This window comes from Schistocerca cancellata, chromosome 4 (genome assembly GCF_023864275.1).
Source record: "Schistocerca cancellata isolate TAMUIC-IGC-003103 chromosome 4, iqSchCanc2.1, whole genome shotgun sequence".
NCBI classification, from domain to species: Eukaryota; Metazoa; Arthropoda; class Insecta; order Orthoptera; family Acrididae; genus Schistocerca; species Schistocerca cancellata.
This window is the reverse complement of record NC_064629.1, coordinates 158,898,714-158,912,768: the sequence shown is the minus strand read 5'-3', so window position 1 is coordinate 158,912,768 and position 14,055 is coordinate 158,898,714. Positions and strand designations below refer to the sequence as shown.

Here is a 14,055-nt window from a genome sequence, read left to right as displayed (position 1 = left end):
TGAATGTCAAGTATGTGGTCAGATTTGCAAACGAATGTCACATGACCCTTCTTTTTGCATTTGTGACACATGGCCCAACGTTGTGGACAATCTTCTCGTGAATGTTGCGTAAAAAACTGCGGACACGAAGGAAGTTAACGTGGGCTTTGCTGCAGTTTCTTAGAGGTTTGCTTACGGTTAGGCCGAGGCTGCGCTTGGGAGCGGATTGCGGCCACGTCGGCCGGCGGGGACATGCCGCACACTTCATCAACAGTGCACAGAGGTTGTACTTCCCCCGATGTCACGCCACGCCCCTATTTGCACCCCAGCGGTGCGAGAAATTTCAAAAGACTAAGCGATGGATAGGACTTCGTCTAGAGTTGGATTGGCCAACTGAAGGGCGCGTTGCCTAACTTCTTTGTCGGGTGCCGACCGGATAATAGCATCCCGTACCATGGAATCGGCATATAATTCTTTGTGAACGTCAGTAACAAATTGACACTTTCGACTGAGTTCAGCAGCCTAAATGCGATAGGATTGATTTGGTTGTTTTTGACAACGATAGAAGGCAACACGAGAGGCTACCACGTGCGTATGCTTTTGAAAATATACAGACAGAAGTGAGCACATTTCAGCAAAGGACAAAGACGCAGGATCTTTCAAAGGAGCCTATTGCGACAACAACCGATACATTTGAGGTGAAATCCATGAAAGGAACAGAGACTTACATGTTTGGTCGTCCACGACATGAAATGCCAAGAAGTGCTGTCGAAGACATTTTTCATAATCAGACCATTCTTCTGCTGTCTCGTCGTAAGGAGGAAAAGGAGGTAGAGACAACGACGAGAGACGCCCCGCATTGGAAGCCGTGATGAAATCACGAATCACAGATGTGAGAAGCATTTGCTGTTCAATGAGACCTTGCAATAGTTGCTCTAAAGTAGACTGTGGGTCAACGATGAAAAAATAAAATTCACTACCTCGTCGCCAATTGTTATAACGTCAAGTTGAACAAATATATTTCTAGGACGACACAATACATGTAAGTCACGGATCAAGTAAACAAAGTAAGACGTGTGTACACTGTCACAGTTAAATCAGCACTCAGTCCAAGTCTAACGGCCGCTGGCTGCCTGGCCGCTTAGGTGGCGCGGCTGCTGTATGGCTGGCAGACAACGCCGCATGTAGAGGACGCGCGTAAGTGCACGGCGGCACTTTGAAACATCAGCGAGTCACAACAAAAGATTATCAATAACTACATAAAAAATATTGTAGAAGCTATCATTTCTTAGGAACAAAATGGGTTTAGATCAGGTCATTCATGCATAGATAATGTGTCTGGAAGGGCATTAAAATGGCCAAAACCTTTATAACAATGCCAACCCCATAGGGAAATGGAAATAATCAAGGGAGAAGGAGATTTTTTGTTAATGGAAATGTAAACAAAGAAATTAGGATAGTTAGGATAGAGACTGATGAATACAGCACTGTGCTTCTGTTTGCAGGTGATATTGTTATTCTTAAAAAAATGATGATTACCACCAAAGATCAGTATACAATCTGAACAAAATATGCAAGGAATCTTTTTCTAGTAATACAACAAAAATAATAGCATTCTTAGGAAAATATTCACTTCGATCAAAAATTGTTTTAGATATTTCAGTTGTGGACCAAGTCCCTTGAATCTCTTATTTAGGCTGTGTTGTAAGTTTTCATTTTCCGTCTGATATTAAAAATAAGATGCACAACTTCCAACTTGTCCATGGTACAATTAGAAGAATTCTGGGCCATAAAAGTGCAAAAAGAGACCGCCATGAAAATCTGTAAAATGATGGCAGAGAAGCCGAATGGGAAAAGAAATATTGGAAGCCCACAGAAAAGATGGAAATGATTTAATTTGTGAGTTTGGAACAGGCAATAGCCTGTGACGATCTTACAAATCCATACATCAGGACTGGTAACTGTTTCTGAAAATATTTTAAAACTTTCCATGAATCCAGGCAAATATGCGTATCACAGTTTACTGTGTTGTTGTATTATGTTCTCAGGCTTTGTATGAGAATCATAGTAGTGAACCCAAAATTCAGGAAATATTCATTAGCTTGTGTAGCATTTCAGGCATGTATTTTACTTCAATTTCAAGCTAGTAAATCAGTATTACAATTTGTGACTGTTCAGAATTTAATTTTCCAATGCAGAGCTTGTGCACAGCTCATAGTCAGAGTTATAGATTCTTTTCAATGTGTGACATATATGTGAACCTTCCAAGCAGGTTAAAACTGTGATATATTGGACATGTGAACCTTGAAATGTGCTTTCATGTGCAAATTCTTTAAAGTTTACAGATGTGGGTTCAAGAAAACAATTTTAATGTGTCTAGAAAATTTTTACATTGCATACATTGCTGGAAAAAAAATCTGATTTCGAACAAAATGTGATACACAGTTTTAATAAAAATGTTTTTGTGTCGTGAACACAATGAACAGGACTTCATGTGACATGACCACTTAAAAATTAACAAAGTGATTTGACTTAAGTTATTTACAGTACATGACTGGTTTAGTCCATGGTGTAATTTTGCCTCACTACTTAAGTTGCTTTACATATAAATTGTACCATTCAACTTACTTTCTGATCTCAGATTATTTTTCATTGATATCAAGTAAATCAGTTATTCCTTCTTACCCATCAAGTGACTTTGTTTTACAGAGTGTGTATTAAATACATGAAATCTGTTTTTGTTACTCTAAAGGTTATTGTGTGGGCTGCCACCCAGAAGTGAACATCTATTAACACTATATGTGATTCTCTTACAGATTCTACACTTGCTACCAAGTACGTGAAAGATAATGAAAAAAAGTATCTGAATAAATATCCTATGGAATTTGGAGGAAGACTTGGTACTTTGTTGCTGATTTTATTACTGCCTTTATATGTCTTGAGTTTGTTTAGTTTTAATTTGGTAAGTACTACATATAAATGTTGTAATCTCTTATCAGAAGTCATCTTCCCTTGATCTATGTGCTATTGTACAGCATAAGACATAAAGATAAATGTCCTGGAACCTTTGGTTACTGAAGCTGAATCCTTGAAAGTCCTGTTTTGCAGCCAACAGTTTGAAAAAGACATAGTTAAAGATCACACTGCTAATACTCTATGGTTATGTTAATGAATCTTAATTTCTTCTCCTACAAGGTGGCAGCTCTGCAGGACTCATCAGTTTTTTATTTTTTATTTTAATGCATAATTGAGCTATTCGTTAGCAAAATCAACTCTTTAACTGTGAACTTTGAATGCAACTTATTAAATATAATGAAAGGCTTGATATTGAAATGTAAATTTGATAGCTGGCCGAAGAGGCCGAGCGGTTCTAGGCGCTACAGTCTGGAACCGCGCGACCGCTACGGTCGCGGGTTCGAATCCTGCCTCGGGCATGGATGTGTGTGTTGTCCTTAGGTTAGTTAGGTTTAAGTAGTTCTAAGTTCTAGGGGACTGATGACTTCAGCAGTTAAGTCCCATAGTGCCCAGAGCCATTTTGTAAATTTGGTAATTATTGTTTCCTTGTTGATCAGTCAAGGAAATTTCATGAATTTCAATTCAATGCCATACAACAAAAGTCTGCCTGCATACCATATGGAAATGTCAACTTAATATGGGGTACAAAAGTGTCTATGTCACGAGCACAAAGGTTAATTTGGTATTAGAAAACTGCCATTTGCAGTTTGAAGCATGGGAAAAGGTTATTTGTACTTATTGGTAAAAGTGTGTCATAAAGCATTTTTGGGGGGTGGGGTGGACAATAGGTCACACTTGCCAACAGAAATTGTGCTATTCTCATAGAGATAATATTTGCGTGGAAATGAATTGGATCCCAAATATGTCACCCTCATTATTTTCCACCTCCCTCTCATTCAGGTATTTGCTTGTAGATCATATGCACTTCGTTCATCTCCAGCACACTACAGGTGACAAATGCACCACACCATTAGTTCTTAAATGAATCAGTGTGGTTTGATTGGCTTGATAAACACTTCTTGGTTATGAGAATACTTGCTTGATTCTCAAGATCATTGGGCCTCAGTGATGTTGAGCACACTTCTTGGAATACTGCCTTGTGTTCATACTGGATCATTTTCTCTTAGCTGTGAGTTGAAGGGTGATGGTGATGGATGATTGTGGTTTCCTGCTATTTCCACTGTGTAATGGTGTTTGTGTCATAAAGGGTCTCCATTGTCATCAAAGTAAAATGGGGACAGCATATTGCTAGGGACTTGTGCTGTTGCCAGTTTATGTTGCTTAATTACTACGTACATAATTTGCTAATGTCCAATGAGAACTTAATTTCAGATGCTAATAGTTAAATTCAGATGCTAATAGTTAATTTCCTCATAATGACAGTCAGGTGATATCTGTTTAACAGATTCCGCAGAAATTGGTCTACTGTGTAATATCATTAATGTAATCTGTGGTGAAGAGAAAGCTAAGTTTTGAGGCCTGGGGAGTACCATTACATATTATTTTACTGTTAGACCGCAGTCTCAAAATCATGGTATCATATGTTTGAAGAGTCTTTCTGTACCATGCTCATAATTTGTTAATTGTGTATATAGAATATGCATCAGTATGTTTGTGATATTGTGTCCTTTCAGTTGGGATAAGAGTTATCCATGGCTTATTGGAAACATGGTTACTATTTGTATGCAGTTGTCTAAAAGCTGTTAATTTTGTGGAAGGTAAAATACACGAACTCTAATTTTTTTCCCGTTTTGAAGTGAACATTCACATGTGATAACAGGCCCAAAGATTTATTTGAAGGTGGAGGTGCCATTTGTTAAAGCATTGTTCTCATTCCTCTTTTAATTCTATGCTTTGATTATTTTCTTTTCTAATCTACAGTGGTGTGCAAAATTTAAGGACAAAAGTAACTTTCACATGCTGTATCACTGCCAAGTAACATAGTTTGATGAAGCTTGGGCTGTACATGAAAGAACTGACATTGGATAGTACCCAATGAGACGAACAGAAATGACAATTTTATTCAAGAGAATAATTACACTGAAGTCAGTGCGAGTTATGTACTGTGTAGAGTGTACCATTCCTCCACCAGCATGGTTGACAATTGCTGGATGGTTATTGATGCCAGTGGACATGATGCAATGCATCATCCCACTTTTGCTCAATGTTATTTAAGTTCAGGAGGAGGTAGGCCAGGCCAGTACATTTGCCACGAATATCCTCTCATTCCTAGAGCTGCTTCCATCTGCACAGTTTGATGTGATTGCTCATTGTCATCCATAAAAATGAAGTCATAGATGAATGCACCTATGAAAAGAAGTACATGGGGAAGAAGTACAGTGTCACAATGAAGTTTACTGGTGAGTATACCATGTTCAAAGATATGGAGGTCAGTACACTCGTGTAACATTTCCCTCCACCACACCATAACATCTGGACCACCACAACAATCATGCTCGACAGTGTTCCTGGGTGCATTACATGCCCTCATATGACAAGAGTTGAGAATACATAATGCACCCAGGAAAACTGTCAAACATGATCATTTTGGTGGTCCAGGTGTTACAGTATGGGGAGACATAAGGTTCCACAAGCGTACTGATGTTCAAATCTTTGAACGTGGTACACCTACAGAGCTGTGTTATTGTGACACTGTACACCTTTCCCACATGCATCTTTCCAGGCTACATTTCATCTGGACTTCCATTTTTATCAATGACAATGTGCGACCACATCGAACTGTGCAGGTGGAAGAGAGGATATTCGGTGAATGGACTGGACTGCCTGTTCCCCCCAACTTAAATCCCATGGAGCACTTGTAGAATGTGTTTGGCATACATATTGCAGCATGTCCACATGCACCAATGACCATCCAGCAATTGTCAACTTTCCTACCACAAGAATTCCCTCCCAGCTTTGTGCCCAGCATAGGAGCATGTTGCAGAGCATGCAGTGCCATCCTGCATCTGTTGGTGAAGAATGATACAGTGGAAATCTTCTTTCAGCATCGTATGATGTCTCAGATACATGTGAAACGTACTACAGCTCTTCTTTGGCAAATTCCTCTTCAATATTTGTTTCTTCACCAGAAAGGCTTTTAAAAATTTGACTCAATGTTTTGTAACCAGATGTATTTTTTCTCTTAGTGCCTGATTCAGTTTCACAAACACAAGTTTTGCAACTCCAGTTGTTTCTGGCAGCATTTATCTATCAGAAAAAGTGAATGTTCCAAGGAATTATTTTGGGCTTCCAACTGCTTAAAATATGAGGTATTTTGGAGAAATGATTATGAATGCACTGTGTCTTTTCTAGGATGCCGTTTTTAGTAAAACATTCTTGGACTGTGGCAGAACTGACTGTACCTTCCACATTTAGGAAATTCAATACACTTTTTACTTCACTGAAGTGTTGCATTTTGTAAGACACAACATGTAACCATGTTCCTCACTGAGTCAAAACTGGCCAAGGAGGTAAAGCCAAATTTGCAAGGAGGTCACAAAATTTTTGAATTCTAATTGGTGACGTGACAAACACTGCCTTCACACTAGAAACAAGAAGATCCACATCATTATACTGGCTTCTGATGATTTCAGCAATACAATGTAAACTGTAAGCAAGGCACATCAGGTGAAATAATTTAGGGTAAAGAATTTTTAATCTGGTTCCCACTTTAATGATATACAGAGCAACATCACTGACAAATAACAGTACACTATCACGTCATGTCATTGAAAAGTCTGGCAACAGTAGGGTGATTTACTTGGTTGAGAATTTGTATATTAAGAAGTGACCTGCTCCCTGTTTTCATAGCACCAACTACAGCACTATGCATGAACTGTCCCAATGCGTCTGTGGTTTCGTCAGTGTGTTTTCGTGCTTTAGCATATTTTGAATATTACAAATCACTTCTTGAAAACATTGTGCTATATAGTTTTTTCACTATGTAAATTTGTCTTATACTCTCCTGTTTATGTTTTTTTAGAAAAATACATGAAGTTTCACATTATTTGGTTTCCACAACCCACTAATGCTAAGCCCAAGTCTTTGGAAAATAATTTTTATAAACCATTAAAAAAGAGAATCACTGATTGATAAATGATTGCTAGGAGTCATATAAGCATTTTAAAAATCACAGTTTTCAGTGAAATATGATATTTTTATTAAAAATGATAAATAAATAAGCAGAAACATTTACTTGCAAAATAAGCAGAAAAAGCCCAGACAGACATAGTTAAAACTGCTTATCTCATTGTGTCTTATGAAGTATAGCCTTTCTGCTTATTCCTCAAAGTGTGGAAAAAATGATGTGTTTTACTTAAAAATCTGGGCTTTAGTGAGGTACACTCTATTAAGAAGTATGTCCAGCCCTTTGTAATGTCCAGACAACCATCATAAATCACAATGACTTCGGGATAATTATTGTCTTTTATTCAAAGCGTCATTCCACTTCATCTCATTGCATGTTTCATTCCGTTACCTTCTGTGCTATGCTATAGCAGTTCTTTCTGTGGTCCAAGTTTCATCAAGCTAGTTTATTTAGTAGTGACACATTATGTGAAAGTGACTTCCATCCTTAAGTTCTGCCCATCAATCCACTTAGACAAGACCTGTCTTTTAATTATGCCAAAAAGATGCAGTGCCCCAGCAACAATACAGAAAAGATGACATTTTATTTGGGCATGATGCTGTAACTTAATGTTATAAATTTCTCAGTCTAGTGTTCATGTTCATGGAGCACCAATAGTGCCCATAAAAAAATATAAAAGGAGTGAGGTGTAAACTGGCAAAGTTTTTATTGGATTACTTTGACTTGTTTCCCAAGTTTTACTCTGTGTTGAAGGTTTTCTTGGCTAAATAGAATTTGTCTTGGAAAAACTTGAACTTGGTTGATTTATAAAGTTGTTGGAGATCGTGTATATTCTGCAAGATTCAAATCAGGCTGGTTGAACATATAAGACTACAATTATTTCCTCTCTGTGTGTTAATAATTCATAAAATTCTTTAACTAGGAAACAGTAATAAAATGTCTCAGCAGATTTATATAGAATTCATTCAGTTTGTTACATTTTTCATGAGTAATTCCTTGAATTCTTACAGAACCTAAGAAGTAATGATGATTGACAATTCTATCTGCAGGAGGTGTGGTAACTTTTGCAATATCTAAAGATGTTTCACTCATAATAATGATCCTTTCTCATTTGGATGTAACAGTTAATGGCAAGATGCATATTATTGGTTAAAAAATTGGGGTATTGTCAGGAATCAGAGAGAGAAATTATTATTTTTTATGGAGACTTTCTTCAATACAGAAGTCTCTCTCCAACATAACAATACACTTACAAATTATTATAATGAGTATTGCACAAGTGCTTGACACACTTTCTTCAAGATGTTCCTCCATCTCCTTCAATCTTATGTATCCCCTTCTGCCCATTCAAACAACAAATGTTCTTGCGCATCTCTTGCAATATAGCATTGGGAAAGTATTTGCACAGAGATTAAAGGCTGTAGATCGCTCCAGAGGTGACCTGGTGTGTAACTAATTAAGCATTATAGTATGAATTAAAATTTTAATTGTAGTTATATCAAATAATCTAGCTCGCTTGTTTGTTAAGTATTGCTTGAGGTAGTTGCTTTTTGGTTAGGTTTCATGAAATTAGATAGAAAATGGCAGTCTCTGGTATTAGAGACAGCAAAGTGGAAATGTGAGAAGGTGAAAGTAATGAACATACTTACTTTAGCATTAGAAATCTTTAGAACACTGTTCATAATATAATAAGTAGAATTGTGTGGAACTAACACCGTTCATTTTATTATCTGGGTAACAGATGGTAATGTATGACTGTATTGATAGATACGTGGCACTATTCTAAAGCCAAGGCAATGAAACTACCACTACCAGTAGTAGTAGTATGTACGTACAATGGTCTTGAGGCTTCAGTTTTTACTTATGGTGCAGCTATGAACTCTCTCGTATACACTTGAAACTACTGCAAACATTGGAATGTGTCTGAGAAAACTGTATAGGTCAGGCTGTTCAAACTGTTCTCCGTGAGCATGAGTGTTTGCAAGTGCCAAGTCATATGATCATGTTGGCAACAACCCGAATCCCTGACTGCCTTCAAGTGAGCTGTTTGTATACCCTTCCCTACCTCTTCCCTGGCTGCCCGTGGTCAAGCACTTGACCTGTAACTGCCTGGTTAGGTTGTACACTGCTGTTAGTGGAAAATGCAATATTCAGTGTTAATTGTCTCAGGGAAATAAAATGTTATGCCTAGATAACTTCTGGCACAAAACACACTCAAAATTCAGTAGTGCGCAAAATCTCATCACAAAAATAATTTTTTAAATGGTATTACAGCAGCTGTAGAAAGAGGAATAAAGAATTGTTTCTGTTGCAGGTAATGCAAAACTGTTTATGCTTGTGAACCTGCAGCCATGGATTAGTGGCATTGCTATACTTCTAGGGTGACACAGGGCTGTGTATTGGAATACCTACCGGAACATTGAAGTGAGATATCCATCGATATTTATCAGGCAGACTTGCAAACAATACCCTGTGGCACTCCAGACCGGATATTGTGTTGAGCTACTATTATTCCATTGAATGCAAGTCCTTTGTTGTTCAAAATTAAATCATGCGGGAGAGGTACAGTGGGAGAACAGCAAAGGAGCTGCTTCTCCAGGAGACAGTGTTGAACATAATATCTGGCAGAAGCTTCAGTCACCATTTCGCATGAAGCTTGCTTGTTACTGGTGACCTTAGCAGCTGTTTGGGAAGGGGGTGCTGGTAACTCGTGACCAGATTACAAGAGCTCATAACTGAGGTGACTCGAGCAAACTCTTAGTGGAAGGGAAATCGGAGTAGTGTCATAATAACTGATCTGCAGTGAAAACTGCATGCATGATAAGTACACATTTAATAAATACATTATTTCATCATCATAATAGTTTCATCTTTGAATTTTCTTCCCCTCTTGCTTACAGACATCATAGAGTCAGAAAATAGCCACACTTTTTGTTCGTTTAGCATGTGACTAGCAGCCAAATTTTTGTCTTCTGTACTCATACTCAATTTATAAAGTAATTTCATGTCTATTAAGTGGAGGAAATTATTTTCTTTAGCTTAATATGGGACTGAGGTAACTTAAATAAGACAGTAAGCATCAGTTTTTATTTTTGTAGCTCACCACTGCTCACTAACTATAACAGAAGTGAAAGTGAACTTAGGTGCTCTCATTTCATATGATTGTAAGACTTCAGGAAAATCCGGTAACATTGGTTTTGGCATCTCATTCATCTGACATTAAATGACATACATTCCTAATAAAATTAAACAACTACTAGCTTGAATATATACCAAATAGAAACGTGCTTGCTTACTCTGGGGTTGTCCAGTAGAATGTACATCTCTGTTAACTTTTGTAGAATGTCCATCATCATAGCACTGTGACAAACAGCACTTGATTATCAACGAGTCTTTCGAACACAGTGGATACTTACAGGCTCACTGTGCCAAATGCCTATCACTGGCTCTTACCCCATCATACCTTGTGGCCATAATAGTCCAGTCAAATAGCAGATACACCTTGCAAAAGGTGGGATAGAAGAGTTTATTTTTTCAACTCGTTCATATGGTTGGAAAGGTTAGAAAACAGAGTTTTGCCAACAAAATTTCGCTCGGGAAAACTTTCTGCAGTCAAAAAACTTGGAAAATTTTGGACTTTTTCAGTTTTTTCAAAATACCTCAGTTTTTTTGCTCCTATCGCTATTTTCTTTTTCAAAGAGCATAAAATTCTCTACAAATTTGATTCTTGCCATTTTTTTTCTACTCCCAATATCTAAGGTGCTAAAGTGCCTCAAAAAATACCAATTTTTCAAATTTTGAGCATAGCGGCAATATAGCTTATTTTTGAACACTATTTTTCAGTTTCTGTTTGTGTAGTATAAATACATTATACATCATGCTATATGTTGGAATTTACCACCTCACTTTCAGGTATTCAATTTCTCTGTATGCAACATGAGGATTGCTGGGCACCCAACTATTGTGATTCTTACATCACTACCTGAAGTTCACTATGGGCCACCTCGGCCCTGGTAGTTGTAAAACTATAAATAGAAAAATACATCATTAAGACACACACACACACACACACACACACACACACACACACACACACACAAAATAAATTGTCTCAGGATACTGAACTATTATTAGCTGCAATAGCCAACCTAATTAGGTAGGTAATTATTCTTGTGTATAAAAGCCACACAGTGGACATTAAAAATAAGTAGCTTTATTACAATTAAAATGAATTGTCAGTTACTAAAAAATGTTGACAGTTCTGGGTATGTAATACTTGTAATATCGCACTTTAGTGCACTTGAGACAGATATGAGCATCACTTCAACGTTTTGATGGGCCAGGTTCCTCAGTGTCACCAGAAATACCTTGAGTTACGGATTCAGGGTCTGTACATAGAGTTGATCCCAGATTGACCTCTTCTTTAAACAGCGAGTCAGCCTCAGCAAGTTCGTTGATTTCGTCAGCGGTTTCCTCGACATCCTCCATAACATCATCTTCACTGTCTTAATATAAAAATTTTGGCATGTTTTCACAGTTGACCCCAATACATTTATTGCAAATTGAAGAGCATTTCAAACCCGCTTTTCTGCAGGCGCACGCTCCGCCACAGTTCAGCTTGCATGAGCATGAAACAATGTGAAGAAGTGCTTCAGGTGCTGGATCTTGGCTCATTATAACGGACATTGGACCGTGAACACTGCGATTCCAGCCCCATTTCTCAAGAGGTTTCCAGTTTCCCATCCAACTTTGGACTTGTTGGTAAGTCCGCAGTGAATGATGCTGTGCAGCATCTTGTGTAGGTGGCAACCGTGCAAGATTCAGTTTGCTTTTTGTGGCAGACTTGGCGAATAGCTGGTACCGCAAATGGTCTAGTGTGTGGGAACTGCTGACACCTCCACTATACAATGCGATAGTAACCCGTTCTCCTGCTGTTATTATTTCTTCACGGGTAGCATGTGGTTTATTCAACGTGCAAAGTGCTGAGGTTGGGTGTTCATTTTTCGCAACAATATTGCAGCACTTAATTTTTCCTTGACCAAAAAAAGCGGATGTTGTATCACATCCGCTAAAGGCGTGAGTGAACAGAATATATTCACTTTCAAACTTGTAAGATGCAGTGGAAAACCACTTGTCTTCTGCATTTCCTCTTCTTGGCTTTAAGAAAAATGAGTTTTCAGTGTCTTGCCCCAAACCGGTCATGAGCACAAGCAGGTCAACATCTTCTCCTACAATGACAACACTTCCAAAATCATTGGTTCTTGAAATGACAGATGTTACAATCATAACGTCAGCATCTTCTTGCGCCTGGTCAAGTTCAATGCTACACTCCAGAAATTCCTTTTTAAGAAGTGTGATCAAACGCATCTTGTTTCATTCGTTGTACAAGAACGTGTCCTGAGGGACTTGGTTCACCATCTCTGATTCAACCACAACATCAATCGAAGAATGTGTTTTGGACCTACGAATCCTCTCAGCACTCTTTGTGCTACATTTGCCTCCCTCACATGGATACCCATTAAATACAATAGCAAATTGAGATCCAAAATGATGTTGCAGGTAAGAAACATAGCTTTGGGCTATTGACTTGAAGCAAACATTTCAAGTCTAAGTTACTTTGTGGATAAGGTACCCTCCATCAATGACAAAAAATTTACCCGGTCCACCTGACTTCACATCTTCCACTGGAACGAAGGCATTGTAGAATGAAGATTTTGTTCCTTTTCGCATGCCTTTTTCTGAGAATAGGACATTGGGTAAGGAGCAAGTTCATATTTCAGAAAGGCTTTTAACTCTTCTTCACTTTGTTTCATTAAACATATCCTTTGGAAAAGAGTTAACGGATCAACAGGAGTAATTTTAGTGCTCCCAGATTTTACAGAATTGAACGCAGAAAGGAGAGTCACAACTTTATCTTTTCTACGGAACTTTACATCGTGGAAATTGTCACCAACTATTATTTTCATGCTTTTTCCCCCTTCTTCGTGACACATATGACAATTAACATCCTCCCTTCCGACAACACCACTGTTGATAGACATTATAAAAATCACTTTCAGGGAAGGGAGGGTGCACTGAAAACCAATCATGCAGCTTATGCAAGTCTATGCCATCTCGTTCGATGCGACAACTTCTTGCATCTACATGCTGGTCTGATGTTACTGCGCTCACTTTGCAATACGACTCAATTTCTTCACAAATGTTCTGCATGTGAATCATACCCAATGTCCATCTGGTTAATACACTATCTGTAATTCCTCGGCCAGAAGTAGGTCCTCCAGAACTCTTCATGGTTCTCATCAATGTTTGTTCTATAGTCATGTCAGAAGGAACCCCTGACCAATACTTTTCTGATCGCTGGATTGTAAAATGTCCTTTCGTTGTGAACTTCTCATATTCTGATAAATCCATTTTTTCCTCGAGTCTCAACATATCCTGTAAGTACAGGTGGCCACTTTTAGCATACATAAAATGTCCAGCTGAATGGAAGTAGGGAAGCATTTTTCGCATGCTTTCAAGATGAAGTTTCCAATTGCCTGATCGGTCCGCTTCAATAAATTGTTTCATGAGAGTGACCATCTTGTAGTACTGAACCCATAATTTTGCTGTGGGTCTCTTACTTTCCATCGTTTTCAGGGCAGTTACAAAATTTTTTATGACTTGTTCCCTGAGAACACTGGTATCCTGGCCAACTGACAGTTCTGACTCACCACAAGGAGAAGACAAGTCATTCAATATCCCACGTTCATCTTCTGTTAGCTCAATGTGATCCCACACTTGACAGACCAAAGCAAGGTGACACAATAAATGTGCTCGCACAACCCTAGAATATGCATGTCCTGACAAAATCTATTCAACACTGTTTTCAGTGAATATTACACCAAATAAGTCCTTCAGTCCACTTCCACCCATGATCATACCGATACATCCCATGAACGACATAAGGAAATTGAAACCTCCAAGTCTGACCTCCA

The 14,055-nt window shown here is 38.2% G+C and overlaps 1 protein-coding gene across 4 annotated transcripts in view; it reads left to right on the top strand.

Moving 5' to 3' along the window:
* LOC126183548 (uncharacterized) overlaps nt 1-14,055 on the top strand; it is a 363,013-nt gene that overhangs the window by 289,682 nt on the left and 59,276 nt on the right. For all 4 annotated transcript variants that reach the window (XM_049925624.1, XM_049925623.1, XM_049925622.1 and 1 more), the window contains one exon: nt 2,796-2,941. In XM_049925624.1, coding sequence (XP_049781581.1) covers nt 2,796-2,941 — 146 coding nt within the window. The remainder of the gene's footprint in view (nt 1-2,795; nt 2,942-14,055) is intronic.